Genomic DNA, 15,864 nt, shown 5'->3' with positions numbered 1-15,864 from the left:
TGCTGTGACAGCTGTGTCCTCCTTTTCTCACCACTACTGTCACCTGGAGCATCTTCTGGCCTCCTGGCCTGGACCAAAGTGCTCCCAGAAGTGGCTTTTTTCACCGTTACCACCTCGGACATAGGGAATGTTACACTGAGCACTAAATGCTGCTGGAAGAGGAGTGACATTAGGTGGTCTAAGCAGATGTTTTGGCACAGGAGGATTCCCCAGGCCATTATAGCAGCTTTAGAGATGCTTCCCCACAGTGCTTTTACTTATAGGACGTCTCCTATGAAAAGAAAAAGGAATATTTGCAATGAAAAAGTATAGTGTATGTGCTGGAACAGGGATTAATTTTGAATTTTTTTTGAAGCTGCTGTTTATACGCACTTCATCTATTTACCAGTGGCCAAATAGTTCTCAGGACAGGGTGTTACTCCTACGAGAAAACATTTTGGAGGTGGAATGCTTTTGTCTGGCAGCCTATTGCCGACAGAAATAAAAGCGCTGTGGGAACGTGCAGGAGAGCAGCTGCTGTTTGTAACATCTCCTCACTGTTTGGGGCTGCTGTCCTGGGAAGAAAACGGGAGGACAAAAGGATGTGAGTTTAACTGATCTGTTAACACAAGCAAGACTTGTTGGTGACCTTGCTGGGGTACGGCAGCTCCTCATCACGAGTGTTTGGCTGACAGCCAGGGACAAGATGGGGGGATTGCTGGATTTTGGTGTATTTGTGTTATTCGGCAGCATGGTTTCTAGGGGGAATTTATTCCCTTTTTTGAAATGAAAGACAACCATCCCGGTCCCCAGCCCAGCCATTTCACTGCTCCATCTCAATGTTCGCCCTGTGGGTCTCCTCTTCGACCATCCCTGGGGTAAATAGCTCCTTTTCTTTTTTTTCAGCCTTGATCCTGCGCACCTCACCACTCTGACACTAATCCCCTGTGTTTTCATCAGCTTCGTTACATTTTTTACTCTTTCTTTTCTCCCTATGATGGGTTTCTTACAGCAAAGCGTTTGCTTTTGAGGGGTTGGAGCCAAGCATCAAGGTAGAAGAAGGGGGTCTACAGACAAGGAGCAGGACCTGGCTGGGGTCTCATCTCTGCTGAACTCCCATGTTGCAGCAGAGGTATTTATAGAATCACAGAATGGTTAGGGTTGGAAGGGACCTGAAAGATCATCTAGTTCCAACTCCCCTGCCATGGCCACAGACACCTTCCACTAGATCAGAAGCCTCATCCAACCTGGCCTTGAACACCTCCAGGGATGGGGCATCCACAACTTCTCTGGGCAACATGTTCCAGTGCCTCACCACCCTCAGAGGGAAGAATTTTTTCCTTAGATCTAGTCTAAATCTCCTCTCTTTCAGTTTAAAGTCATTGCCCCTTGTCTTATCGCTACATGCCCTTGTAAAAAGTCCCTCTCCAGCTTTCCTGTAGGCCCCTTTAGGTACTGGAAGGCTGCTAGAAGGTCTCCCCAGAGCCTTGTCTTCTCCAGACTGAACAACCTCAACTCTCTCAGCCTGTCTTCATAGGAGAGGTGCTCCAGCCCTCGGATCATCTTTGTGGCCCTCTGGACCCACTCCAGCAGCGCCATGTCCTTCTTGTGTTGGGGCCTCAGAGCTGAATGCAGTACTGCAGGTGGGCAGAGTAGAGGGGCAGAATCCCCTCCCTCGACCTGCTGGCCACACTTCTTTTGATGCAGCCCAGGACACGGTTGGCTTTCTGGGCTGCAAGCGCACATTGCCGGCTCATGTTGAGCTTCTCCTCAACCAATACCCCCAAGTCCTTGCAGTTGGGCTGTAAATGCCAGACTGGAGGAACAGTTGCTATAAAAATGAGGAAAAATCCAGTTCCTCTGTTCTTTCGGGACTACAGGGGCTGAATTTTGGGATTGGGGAGGGCTGCTCAGCCTTGAGCCCGGTCCAACGTAACCAGTACCACGGTACCTGGAAATAAGGGCCAGTTGGGCAAAATGGGCTGCTGGATGGAAACTGCCCAGGACTCAAGCAGCCATAGGTGAATATTTTTTGGTTTTTAGATTTTTTAAAATTATTTTGTTCCAGGGAAGGGTGAAGCTTCTGGGGTATTTCATTAGAGGGAAAAGGAGCTAAGAAAATGATAGCATTTTCACTGAGTGAGATGAGTACTACCTTTTTCTTCATGTAATAGCAGACAAAAAAATTCAGGTGGGTCAAGTTCTCTTTTCTAAACTGCTCTGAGCTAAGATGTGGTTTGTAGGGCGAGGTTGGGGAGGGGGGCGTCTGTCTGCCTTTGCAGGTGCCGATTTACAGCTGTACTTCAGCCGATGCAATACCACAGTCGAGGCTCCTGACACGTCGTGGGGTACCTCCAAGCTACATGCCAGCATGCGGTGGGCTGGTGTGTGGCATGGAAAAATGCTGCTTTTGAAGTCCAGAAGCCAAAATGGACCTAAACTACAAATTGTGTGAATTATCCTACCATCTCGCCTGCCCCCATCAAGTAGATCAGTGCTCAGACGTAGGGGTTTTGGGGACCGTGTGTGTTACAGGTGTCAGATGTGAGCCCCACGTGTGGTCTCTTCCCAAAACCCAAGTGCTAACGGGGCGTGCAGCAAGTGAGGAGGCCGTCAGGTGAATTTGGGAGGATGGATGGTGACAGGCTCCAGCTCTCCCTCTGCAGGGCACCTGGTGCAAGCAGAAGTTAGCATGAGCAAGCCGTGACTAATCCTGGGCCCCCCCAAAACAGATAAGGGGCAGAGAGGCTGCTCTCATGTGACTTCAGCCTCCCTAATCAGTGACAAAGAGGATAAAGAAAGACAAGGAATCTGTCCTTGAGAAGGCAGGAGGAGGGATCCAGCACCTGCAGGAGAAAGCGCCACCGAGAAAGTAAACAGAGTCTTTATCAGCCCCAAACAACAACCTGCCATGACTATAAAGAGCCGTCGGCCAGAGGCCCTGCAACTGCCTTGACTTAAAGGTGCCGAGTCTGCCGGAGCTCTGCAGCGACCGTCTCCACCTCCCCAGGACTGCCAGGACATCCAGCCAAGGATTGGTGAGATCTTATTATTGGGATCTTATTACCTCTCTGCTTTGCCTCACCCCTTCCCGCATCCCTTCCCTGTCCCCTCCTCGGGAGCCGGCGGGTCGCGGCGGCTGCCCGCTCGGCCGCGGTCGTCCATCCCTACCGTCCCCTTCCCTCGCTACCAGGTTCAGCATCCCCCCGGGTGGCTTTTCGGAGGGGTGGGTGGCGGGGTCACAGCCTTCCCCTGCGGGTGGGTCGGTGGTGCTGGTGTTATGGTAGCTCTGCCCTGAGACAAAGCCGTCTCAGATCTTATCCCCCTCACTATGATGAGCGACATCGTTAGCAATTGGAAGCTGGAGCAGTTTGTGCTCCAGAAGTGTCTCCCCCCGGTTTGGTCCCCGGGAGCCTTCCAGGGCCCGGAAGCATACCAGCAGCTGTGCCAGCAGTGGGAGAGTTGGTCGGAGGAGACCAAAAAGCCCAAACCCACAAATAAGTGCAAGAAGCGAGCAGCTTTGCAGGGTTTGTTGATGGTGGGCAGGGAGTTGTCCAAATTGCTGAAGGAAGCTCTTGAGAGCGTGCAGACGCTGGAGCAGGCCAAGGGCGAGCTCAAAATGCAGGTGGACAACCTGCGGGCGGAGGTGCAGGGTCTGTGCGGGGACTCTCTGCGGAGCGCAGTGGAGATCACCCGCTTAGAGAGCAAGCTGGGCTACGAGAAGCAGAAAACAGAGGAGCTGGAGAAAGAGGTTGGCAAGTGGATCGGGGAGACCCACGATGCGCAGAGCGCGGTGCGGGCAGTCCTGCAGGACGTCCAGCGGGACCGGGGCACCGGCCCTGACCACAAGATATGCCATGCCAAAATCCAAGAGCTGCAGGCAGAGCTGGGGGTGTCGAGGGGAATCGTGGCCGCTATCCAAGGGAAGAGGAGCCGGTTCGGGAACGGCGAAGGGGAGGACTCCCTTGACCCGCACCCACCCCACTACGACTACGAGGATGACGTGTGGGGTGCCAACAGCCCCACCAGGCCATCCCCCTACGCTCCTCTGCGGGAGGAGATGTGCCAGATGCAAGGAGGGGAGGTGGAGGCTGCCAAAATTAAAAAAAGCCCCCCTGATGAGCCAGCCAGCCACGGCCCACTCCAGGCCATAGACACCAACAGGGCTGTGCTCTGGTTTACCCCCGAGCAGCTCAAAACGGTGGGGAAGATGCTGGGGCCATTGACTAAGGAGACAGCGGTCAACTGGCTGTCCAGAGCCCAGCGGCTGCCCAGGTGCCAGAGCGGCAACTTGGTGAGTGACCTGATAGACGTGGTGAGAAAGTGCATGAAGCCGGATGATTTCGCGGCGCTGCCGGGGGACGTGCAGATGGGCAACGTCCAGGACATCAGGGATGTCCAGTCAGCTGTGCTAAAGGTATTCTACCCAGAGGTTAACCCCTTAGTGCTTTTCCACCAGGAGAAGCAAAACCCTGAGGAGCGTCCGGACGCCTATATTAACCGTAAGAAGATGCTCTACCAGATGGCGGGGCTGCCTGGCTCGAAGGACTCCCCCCTTGATTTTGACAGGCCTGAATTCAAGGAGCCACTGGTGGTGGGGCTGACCCCCCCGTTGCGGGTGATTGCCGGTGGGGACGCAGCCAGAAAGCCGCTGTCAGAGCTGGAGCAGATCCTGACTCAGAATTTTGAGCTGCAAAAGCAGGCATTCCCGGGGTACATGCTGGGGGGGAAGAAAGGGAAAACCTCGGCCATGTCTTTCCAAAATGCGGGAGTGAGAAAAATGCAAGGAGACAATCGGAAAGATCCCGATGGCAAGGGTGGTTTGGGGAAGGAGAACCACCAAGGGATGAGGTTTCAGAAGTCCAACCCTTGGAGAAATGAGCTGAGGAAGCGCTTGATGAAATATGAGAAGCAGGAGGATATCGATGGCTTGCCAGATACGGAGCTCTTCCAAAAACTGGCCCTGCACGAGACCAAAAAGCACAGCAGCTCCAACCCGATCGACCCGGGGTCTAAAGCTCAGCAATAGGGCTGCCAGGCACCTGCATCGCCCCTTTTTGTGGCACCGATTAAGACCGATTCGTGGGGGCGCCTGATAGTTGATGTAACTATTGGAGGAGGGGTGCTTGGACAAGTGATGTTAATTGATACTGGTGCCTCTTATTCAATTCTGAACATGATCCCTGGCGAAGCCGGGCTCTTCCAAACCTGTGAAATTATTGAGTTGACAGGGCCAAACGGCCAAAAATCACCGGTGCCGTTCACGGGGCCCGTACCCTTTGAAATTGGCACTGCCAAAGGGTCCGAAAAATTTGGGAAAATGGAAATGAAGGGAAAGCCAGGAATTTTAGCCATTTCTGCGCTGACAAAGATGGGGCTGGTGGTAGACTTGGCAAACCAAGCGCTGTTACACTGCCCTCAAAGCAATTTGCCCGTCATCCCGGCGAGCCACAGGGTGATGTCAGTGAAAGCCCCTGAGCTCCTGGTCCATCCCGAGTGGGAGCCTCGCGTGAAACGGGTCACGGAGCAGTTCCCTCAGGTCTGGGCAAGGAGCAAGCTGGATTGTGGGCAGATCAATGCTGTTGTGGCAATCAAGGGGCCAGATCCCCCTCCTCAGCCTCAGCCCCGCTACCCGGCTGAGGCTGAGGATGGCTTGTGGGACACAGTTAAAACCTTGCTGGAGCAGGGGGTGCTGGTGGAGCAGCGGAGCACCAGCAATGCCCCTGTGTGGCCCTTGCGGAAAGCTGATGGGAAAACGTGGAGGTTGACGGTCGACTTCAGTGCCCTGAACCATGTCACTCCATTGCGGACCTCGGTGGTGGCCAAGTACCCAGACATCATGGCGGCCATCTCCCGGGGATCCGAGTGGTTCTCAGTGCTCAGTCTGACCAGCCCGTCCTTTGCCATCCCCTTGCACCCTGAGTCCTGGCACAAGTTTGCCTTCACCCTTCGAGGACGGCAATTTGCCTTCACCAGAGTCCCCCCGGGCTTCCACAACACCCCCGCCATCTGCCATGCGCATGTGGCGAGGATGTGGGAGAAGCTCGGCCACCAGGACAGCGTGCTGTCCTGTGCTGGCGATGTCCTCATCCACACCCGGACGAAGGAGGAGAATCTGGAGGTGCTGGGCGAGGTGCTGGCAGCCGTCCAGAAGATGGGCTTCAGAGTCAGCCCCACGAAGGCCCAACTGTGCTGGAAGGAGGTCTCCTACCTGGGGGTGACCCTGGGGGAGGAAGGGCGCTCGCTGGAGAAGCAGAGGGTCGAGCTAATACAGAAGGTGTCGGCACCGGCCGATGCCACTACCCTGAGGTCCTTCCTAGCTCTCCTGAGGTTCTCCCGGGAGTTTGTTGAGGGCTACGCGGAGAAAGCTGCCCCGCTCTGCCACCTCCTGAAGAAGGACACCCCTTGGGAATGGGGGCCAGAGCAGGACGAGGCGGTGAAGACCTTGAAGGAGAGCGTGGCGCGAGCCCCTGTGCTGGTGCACCCCCGGGCAGACAGACCATATGTCCTGCAGCTGGCCAGCGCAGGGAGGGGGCTGCAGGCCACCCTGGGCCAGCAGCAGGGCGCCCACCTCCACCCCATCGCCCATGCTTCGCGCCTCCTGACGCCAGCCGAGCAGCAGTTCACCGACTACGAGAGGGAGGTTTTAGCCTTGACCTGGGCCCTGCAGCACTGGGAGCACCTGGTGGGGTCGGCCCCGGTGCTGCTGAGGACCTCCCGCACCCCCGTGAGGTACCTCTTGTCAGGCACGGGGGACGAGGGCCCTCTGCGCTGCCCCAGGATGGCCAACTGGGCGTTGGCGTTGGCCAACAAGGAGGTCCCCGGGGAGGCGGGGGAGCCTTCACCGGGCACTTATGGGGTGGCAATCAGTGGAGAGAGGGACGGGGAGGAGCTGGGGGGTCTCCTGGGCAAGCCCAAGCCGCGGCAGGCACCCCTGTTCGAGAGCGGCCTCAGCCTGGCGGAGGCCAAGGAGAGGGGTTACGTTGTGTGGTTCGTAGACGGGTCCAACTACTTCAAGGAAGGGGTGGCGTACACAGGCTACGCCGCCGTCAACCGGGGCACCGGAGAGGTGGTGAAGGGGAAGTGCCTGCCACACACCATCCAGGCAGCCGAGCTGGTGGCCGTGATGGCCGCCCTGGAAAACACGCCAGCAGACCAGCCGCTGGCCATATTTTCGGACTCGGGTTGGGTCGTGCGGGTGGTGCTGGAGTGGCTGCCGCTCTGGAGGGAGAGGGACATGCGGTCTGCCGACGGCAAGCCCGTCTCCTATGCCAAAAAGTTGCTGTACCTCGCCAGGCTGGCGGAGCAGAGGGTGCAGCCGGCCCGTATCATTAAGGTGAAGGCCCACAAGAAGGGGACGGAGGAAGCCAAGTGGAACAAGGAGGCGGACGCCAAAGCCAAGCAAGGTGCGAAGGAAGGGCTGATGTGGAAGGCCAGCAAGCCTTCCTCGGAGAATGGCCCCATGTTGGTGGCTCCCAGCAGACACTGGGAGAGTGCAGACCTGCTGGGCTTGCAAGCGCAAGACCCCAGCATCCAGGAGCTAGTGAAGGTCAAGGAGTACAAAGGGTGCAAGGTGTGGAAGGATGTCTCGGGGTTGGTCCTGGCACGGAGGGAGGGGGCTGACTTCCCAGTCTGGGTGGTGCCTGAACTGGTCCGGATAGAGCTGGTGGCCCTGGCTCATGAGCAGGGGCACTTGGGGACAGATAAGACCATGGTGAGGCTTCAGGGCACTGGGTGGTGGCCCGAAATGAGAGAGGACGTGGAGAGGTACGTCGGCAACTGCCTGACGTGTGCAGCCAACAATCCTGATGCCAAAACGGCGAAGGCCCTCCTGGGCCACCAGAGGGTTTCCGGGCCGTGGAGCAGGTTGCAGATGGAGTTTATTGGCCCTTTGCCCCAAACAGCCCAAGGGAACAGGTACTGCCTGGTGATCAGCGACAACTTCACCAAGTGGGTGGATGCCTTTCCGGCTCGAAACAACACAGCCAGCATCACTGCAAAGATCCTGGTAGAGCATGTCTTCTCACGGTGGGGGGTCCCAAAGGAGATCGATTCGGACCACGGCCAACGCTTCATCGGAGAAGTCACGAAAGGGGTGTGCCAAGCCCTGGGTATCAAGCAAAGGCTTCACATCACAGGGCATTTCCAGAAGCCGAGCCCAGCAGAGGGGCCCAACCAACCGCTGAAGACGGCACTGAGAAAACTCGTGAACCAGCAAAGGAAAAACTGGGATCAGAAGCTCCCGCTGGTCCTGCTGGCGTTACGGGGGGCTGCGGCATCTCACCTGCCTTCTCCCCAAAAGCTGCCTCCTGCAAGAGATCCGAACCCGCCAGGACACTGGTGGCAAAGAGGGGAGCTGCCGGATGAACTGCAGCCCCGCGTGCTGACGGATCGGTGGGTCCAGGAGATGCTGAGGACCGTGTCGGCTACATACCACCAGCTCACCTCGGTGCAGGAGATGAACATCCCCAAGATGGATAAGCAGCTGGGAGCGCTGATGCGCCCCACGGAGTGGAACACGGGGGACCTGGTGATGTATCGGGGGGTTAGAGAGAAGAATCAGGTGCTGGTTCCCCAGTGGATGGGGCCCGTTAGGGTGGTGAACAAGGCCAGCCCCTCCACGTACCAGGTAGAAATCAGAAAGGGGGCGAAAAGGCAGGAAAAATGGCTCCATTCCTCGCAATTAAAAGCATGGAAGGGAAATTAACGGGGCTGGAGAGCCCGTCTTGCTTATGTTTTGCAGATAAAGGAAAATGGAAGGAGATTGTGACCAGCGGGAAGGGCGAACTTCGCTGCATCGCCAGCCCTGTTTGCGCTGCGGGGAAAATGCTTTCAAATTTCTGATTGCAGGATTTGCTTTGCTTTCTGGTATGTGCATAGTGCTGAGCACCCAACACGCCCAACCGACCCTTCAGCACCTCAGCCAAAAAGTCAGTCGTTCCCACTTCGAAAGGCACCCCGAAACACGGGCTACAGCCCAGCACAGGGTTAGGAGGTACACAAAAATTGGGACCGATTGGCCCTGGTCTCAGGCTCATATAAAATATACGGGAAGCATGGGTTTAAATTCTAACAAAGGCTTAAATTTGTCAACGGTGGTTATGCACGGGACGGAGGTGTACTTGGAAAACGAGTGGAGCTGGGACAGCACAAACAGGCTCCCGCAGCTGCTGGGGAAGGTGGGACAAGAAATAAAGGTAGGGTGCAGGGTGATTAATGGATCCACTCATCAGCGGGTAACTCAAATCTCCGTAACCGAGATAAAAACTAAGAAGAATCAGAAAAAAAACTGTGCTGTAGAAAAATCGGACTGTTGGTGCAATTTTACTTTGGTCCAGCCAGTCTTTGTGGTGTGTCTCTGGGCCCAGGACAGCGTGGGGCTGTCCTTTAAATTCAAGATTAGCACCGTGACACACTCCTTTGCTGCCGTTAAGATCTCAAAGTGCCATTTTTTGGCCTGGCATGCAGCTCAATATGCTGAAGTTGGCAACCAGGTAAAATTGGAAATTAAATACTCCCAAGAAGGTATAACCGACCCGATGCAAATCGACGGCACCACCGTGACTGTCACCGGTCCTAATGGCCGCAAGTGGGTCGTGCCGGTCAACTGCCTCCGCCAGAGCAGAACGCTTAGTAGATCTGAATTAGGCGTGGAGGCTTCGTGGTACAATCGGGATTACGGACGCTGCCCACACCTGGTCATAAACCTCCAGGTATGGTGTCGAGGAAACCTGAGTGTAGAAATGTCCCCTGAGCTTGGAGGAAAGTGGTGGATAGGAGGCCCTGAAGGATTTAAAAAAGAGTTCACCATCACTGCCATCTTGCGCCCCTTTGTTTCCAAAATAGGCCCTTACGTAGTCAAGCAAAATCACATCCAGGAGCTGTTAACCGGGCCTGTCCGATCACTGAAGAAGGTAGTGTTGTCTCTGTCCACCGTTAACATTTCCTCTGTCAGACCACACTGTACCCCCTTCCTGTCCACCCTCCACACCGGCTGGCTGGCGTGGCTCCACAGCCGCTCCATCCAGGGGACCCGGGCCAAAAGAGACCTGCTGGCCACAGCGCTGGGAGGAGGAGGCGCTGGGCTGGGGGTCCTCAACAGCATGAATGTTGAGGTCTTGGCCAACAAGTTGGAGGCTGTCACCTCGGGGGTACAGGGCCTCCTCAACCCCCTGAATTCATCCCTGGCCAGCCTCGGGATGGGGCAGTGGCTCGTGTCAGAGGTGTTGCCCACCTGGGAACAAATAAGCGAGAAAGACCACCAGATGCTGTTGCGAGCACTGGGCATCGAACAAAATAACGTCTCTCTTGCTCTTAGTTGCATCCAGGCCCAGATGTGGGTGCAGAGTGTCGTTGCAGGTATCCTGAGAGACGGCGACAACGGCGTCCTCCCCACCGAGATCCGGAAGATCGTGTGGGATGCAGCCACGGAGAAGGAGCAGCAGCTCCAAGCCTGGTGGAGGCTGGTCAACTTCACCCACGACCAGGTCCTCAACGCGGTCATCGCCCACGTCCTGACTGTGGCTGAGGCTCGCATCGAAAAGGTCTACCCCATCGTGGCCCTGGGGGTTAACACAAACGGTTCCGTGGTCTACCCCCTGGACCACCGCATGTGGGCAAGGGTGTCTGGTGGGAAATGGCAATCGGTGGATTTGGAAGCCTGCATTTTGGAAAGGGGGCTGGGATTCATATGCGAAGATGATGCCCTTAAGGCGAGCGACGTTTGCTTTGACACTAAAGAAGGGGTGTGCCACTTTGAGATCAACCCCCAGAGCACTAACAAAACCATGCTAGTGTACGTAGGGAAAGGGTGCGTGTGCTTTAGAACGATGTGTAAATACGTGCAAATTAATGAAGTTTATAATCAGACCGTGTTTAACGACTCAAATATGTGTGCTTGCAACGTAGCTATCATTAGAGGCTGTGATTTTGTGTACAAACCTCCCGTGTTTACTAGCCAGTTACTAATCAGAAACTATACCTTGTATCGTAGTATAACCCCAACCCCCATCGGTATGGATTTGTCACTTGTAAAAGAAATGTTGGAGCACGCAAACTTACAGCAGCTGTTAGAAAATGCTAAGGCAGAAGCTAAAAAGATCCTAATAACTGTACATCATGATGGCAATGTTATAAAACAGGTAATGGAACGAATTAAGAGAGTCGGAGAACACCACTGGTGGGAAGTTTTCTTCGGCTGGTCCCCCACGGCCACCGGCATCTTCAACACGCTGCTGCACCCTGTTGTAGTTATACTGCTAATGCAAATCTGTGTGTGCTTTGCCATGGTAGCGACTTGTTACTGGATGAGGCAGGTGAAGCTCTGCATTGACAAGCAGGTGAAAGGACTGGGGCTGGCCAAGCGCCTCCTACCATAGTCAAGGGCAAGACTGGGTTGGCCTCTGTGTTTGCCACCAAGAAGAACTTTTAGCTCCGCTGTTGGCTGCAACCCAGTAGGCGTTGAGCGGTGGGGACACACGCCATACCAGACCTTGATGTGAGGGATGGCCTCCTCTGTTACAAGAGGGCCATCCAGGAGGGGAGGGCAGGCCACGCAGCCTGTGGTTGGCATGAATCACAGAATGGTTGAGGTTGGAAGGGACCTCTTGAGATGATCTAGTCCAAGCCCCTCTGCTCAAGCAGGGCCACCTAGAGCAGATTGCTCTAGGTGGGTTTTGACTGTCTCCACAGATGGAGACTCCACAACCTCTCTGGGCAAACCTGTTCCAGTGTTTGATCACCCTCACTGTAAAAAAGCAAGAGTTAGCATAAGTAACTTGTCTTTGAACCTCCCATCCCCAAATGCTATGTGAAGAAGCTGATCTTGTGTGATTTAAGACTCCTTAAGCAAAGGAAAAAGGGACAAGAAAAGCCAAGGACAGTGTCTTTGGAAGAAAAGGGAAGGGAATGTAGCGCCTGAGCGTGGAAAAGCACCCACTGAAGATGGCAGAGGTGTTAAAAGCCTCAAAGACTTGGAGAGATGATAAAAGACGAGCAGAACGAAAGACCCTGTGATTACCATGGACTTAAAGGAGTTGAATCCACACAGACCTTTGTAGCAACTATCTCCGGGTTCCCCAGACTCCCAGGACGCCTGGCCAACGGCCTGGTGAGATCTTGGTTTTGGAGCCTGGACATCACTGCTTTGCTTTGCCTAATTGTTCATATACTCAATAAAATTTGTCTGTTAGAGGATGGATTGTCTATTCAATCGCCGTCTGCTCAGCTACTTGCTACCCGGGCTTGTAACTTTGGCTACACTGGTAAAGAGAAATTCTGGTAAAAACAAAAGATGTGGGTTTTCTTCCCCTTTTCTAGGCCAAAAATCCCTCACTTGCTTTTTGTCTGCAGAATATTCCCTGAAACACAGAGATTTCTGCCTTGGACTGAAGAGTGGAGCTCTGAGCTGGTGCACAAACCCGCTTCCCTTTCATGCTGCCTCTCCCATTCTGCATCACCCCCTGGGCTCTGAACCCAGAAGGAGCTTTAAAATAATACACAGTGGCGCTCAAGCAATTTAAAAAGATTGGGAATTTCAAAAATCAAATCAAACACCTCATTTCCAGCCCAGGTGTCTGATCTCATCTCGAAGGCACTGCTCTCTCTGAGAGCTGGGGAGGTTTTACGCAGACAAAAAGCACTTTGCAATCCAGGCTGAAATAAAAAGATTAAAGAACTGGCCCTTAACCCAGCAGGCAACTGCTGGGCTAGCTCGAGAAATGAGTTAAAAACCCCACTTTTCACAAACACCGGGCTGGGAAACGCAAAGAAACGGCATATCGCCACAGCAAAGTTATTTAAAAGAAATGTGAAACTTCAATATAAGGGTTTGATAAAGACACTTCTCCTCAAGAAGCACATATTATAAGTGAGCTCACGAAAGTATGAATAAATCAATAAATGTCTAGAAACACTGAAATCCATTTTCCCCCTCCAAGCACCATGAAAACACCCCCTTCACCCTTGGGACAGGAGGCTGAATTCTCCCTCCAGCCCTCCAACTCCTCTGGGAAGTGGCTGGGCCTGGTCCTCTCTAGGCTCTGCAGCTCCCTGCATCTTACCCACAAAAAAGCCTCACAGAAAACACCTGATTATTTTGGTTAAAGCACCTTTCTTACTCGTCAACACCTTATGTGTTTAATTAGAATTAATTTCTCTGTGAATAATTACCCTTTTATACAAAGCCTTTGCTCCTCTAACCTGTTTTGGGAACCTTTAGGGGAAAAAGGAACCACAGAAAATTTGCGTTATCCACCTTTCAGTCCCAAACTTGCACCGGGACAGCGTGGCACAACAGGGGTTAGCTCCGGGATTATGATATAGCCATAGGGAACGGAGTTCCTACAACTTCAGATGGATTTTAGCTGAACACAGCAGCAGCATCTTCTGCAGCTGCAACGAGCTGCTGCCCTCTGCGGAACCAGCACTTCTGCAGCTGCACGTAGGTTCGGAAAGTTTGCAAAACTGTGAAGCTCCCCCCCACTTTTAGTGTCATTTGTTTGCCACCACAAAGCCAGGAGGGCTGTTTTCACTGCAGCAGCAGTATCGCTGCGGCTGCCACAGACTTCGAGTGCAGCCTGCAGGCAAGACCTCGAGCCAGAGGCTTTTTCTGCTTTTCCAGTGGTTTCGGCAGGTCCCATAAAAGCTCTTACACAAACTTTCCAGCTTTTCTGAGGTAAGTGGGTAACACAGTTGTGTTTATTCCCTGGTGGTTTTGCCCCAGCCCTCTGCTCTCTGGAGCAGAGGGAATTCTGTCTGTGCAGAACACCCAAGCTGCGGCCCGTGGAAACCCCCAACTCATCTGCAACGCACCAGCTCTCCTTGGTTCCAACCAGGTAGATGGAAGAGGCAGTTTTCAGAGCTAGCCCACCCTGGCTGCCTCCACTTTAGGCTGTGAAGATCAATGCAGACAGGTCGCTGGTCCCACTGGTCTATTTCTGGGGGCAGTAATCAGATTAACTATGGGAAAACCAGAGGCTAAGATGTGGAATTTTTACTCACATGGAACAAGCGATGTGAAAATAAACCTTGGTGGTGACAGCAGAAATGCTGGGGTGCTCTGGAGAATCTAAAAAGAGCCCACAAGGCACAGGAAGGTACCAAAACCACATAGTTTAACTCAAGGAGCCTGTTCTCCATGCAGAGCATCTGCATCTCTCTGCCTATGTCTCATGGGATTGCAGGGACACTATTTTCTCTTGCGTATTTAGTGGACTTCTGAGATGGACCTTTCCTGCTGCTGCAGAGGATCCTGACAGTTTTGGGACGTGCCCTACAGCCATGTGGAGGTCCCCTGGCAGGTCCTCACTCCATGTGAGCAGGCACGGGGAGTCTCCATCTCCTCCGAAGCAAAGGTGAGGGGCTACGTGGAAACATCAGGACTGCAGCTGCATGGAGCCACCTCCAGAGCTAGTCCTGGGGTAAAGACCTAACGGCCACCCTGAACATATACATCCCACATTGGCTCAATTCAAATTCAGAAGGAATTTGAGCCGGGGTTTTCCCCTGGCTAGGCTTGTACCGGAGCATGTTGCTCAGAAAAAGCTCAGACTTCGATTTCCCAGCCTCAAACAGGTTAACACCATTGTATTCTAATGAAAACATTAAAAAGAGCTTGGAATATTTTTTGGTTTTTTTTTCTATTTTGTTCTTCCTCTGAAACCCTGAAGACTGTCAGGGCTGATGAGGTTCATTTTGTACCTCCTCGGCTGGGCCAGGCAGAAGCTGGCAGAAATCTGCCTGGCTGTCACAGCTCTCTGTCGGAGCTGCCTCCCCAAAACCATCACCAGTATTTTGACCAATGTCACTATCCTGCATGAATTTTGTCTTTCAGACTCAAGGCTTGGCCATGGCTCTTCTTTTTCTTTTCTTTCCCCCTCCGTCTTCTGTTTTTCCCACCTCTAACTTTTATTCCCTCCCTCTAGGAGGTGCTTTCCACCTTCCTTCACACCAGCTTTTTTGCTTCTTGAATGTGAACTGTCACTCAAGATCTTCCTTCAGGACTCCCTGCTTTGAGTAGGACCTTGTGAAGCTCTCTTTCTTCACCCAGTGCCTACAAGGTGCCTGCACGTTCAGAGAGGGGATTCATCTGGCTTAGATCCTCTTGGTGCTGATGTCCTTCAAACCTCATGCATTTTTTAAGCCGCTGTGCATCAAAGGAATCCTATAAAAGCAGAAGTAGTAGCAGGTGGATTGATTGAACCCTGGAGGGTTCAATCTCGATGCAGCACTGGGCTGTCTGCCGCAGTGCTCCGGCTGTGACCCTTCCGTAAGATACCTTTACGGTCGAGAACAAACGTTTTACTCCTGTCATCCCTGCTTAGTGGCTAAGGCAAGCTGTCCATGGTTCCTTTTGCTCCCAAGCGTTTTACTCCAGCCCAGAGCACCCCAGGTGGTTCACAGAGAAGCTGGATACTAGCCCCAACTATTTACCATCTGTAAATTTACTGTAGACATGACTCAGTGTAGCACAGCGTTAAGAAGGGAAGAGTGAGAAAGCTCCAGGGACAGAGCGATACAATCAGACGGTGATGTAGTGCAGCGCGTTACATCCTGGCTGATCGCCATACATTATTATGTATGGGCAGGATGAAAGAAATGAGTTTTTAGGAGGTGGAATAAAGAAGAGCATCAGGGCTCAGAGGCGCAGCGAGGAGAGTTGGTTTGAGAGCTAAAAAGCTGGGTAGCTCATCTGGGATGTGGGACAAATTCTGGCTTGTGTTGGATTTTTTTTTTCTGCTTTGTAGAGTCTCAGAGAAACTCTGTGATGTGCCAGCACTCAGCGCGAAGGGAGACACTTGATTTATTCCTCACAGCAGACTCAGGAAGTGATCAGATATGCATCAGCCTGGCTGAGAAGGGGTCATGAATAACTCAACATGGAGT

The 15,864-nt window shown here is 53.4% G+C and overlaps 3 protein-coding genes across 3 annotated transcripts; all 3 read left to right on the top strand.

Annotated features, from left to right (window-relative positions):
• Window positions 1-3,310: 3,310 nt before the first annotated feature.
• LOC147528701 (uncharacterized) lies at window positions 3,311-5,008 on the top strand. The gene has a single exon (XM_086612606.1). The coding sequence runs from the start codon at window positions 3,311-3,313 to the stop codon at window positions 5,006-5,008; it is 1,698 nt and encodes a 565-aa protein (XP_086468732.1).
• Window positions 5,009-5,155: 147 nt separating this feature from the next.
• LOC147528700 (protein NYNRIN-like) lies at window positions 5,156-8,686 on the top strand. Its single transcript, XM_086612030.1, has one exon. The coding sequence runs from the start codon at window positions 5,156-5,158 to the stop codon at window positions 8,684-8,686; it is 3,531 nt and encodes a 1,176-aa protein (XP_086468156.1).
• A 46-nt stretch (window positions 8,687-8,732) lies between these two features.
• Window positions 8,733-11,357, top strand: LOC104383269 (uncharacterized). The gene has a single exon (XM_086612396.1). It carries the CDS (start codon window positions 8,733-8,735, stop codon window positions 11,355-11,357), a length of 2,625 nt encoding a protein of 874 aa, XP_086468522.1.
• The last annotated feature ends 4,507 nt before the right edge of the window (window positions 11,358-15,864 follow it).

This window comes from Tauraco erythrolophus, chromosome 5 (genome assembly GCF_009769465.1).
Source record: "Tauraco erythrolophus isolate bTauEry1 chromosome 5, bTauEry1.pri, whole genome shotgun sequence".
Classification (NCBI taxonomy): domain Eukaryota; kingdom Metazoa; phylum Chordata; class Aves; order Musophagiformes; family Musophagidae; genus Tauraco; species Tauraco erythrolophus.
The sequence above is the reverse complement of the archived record's forward strand: the minus strand, read 5'-3'. Positions and strand labels throughout refer to the sequence as shown.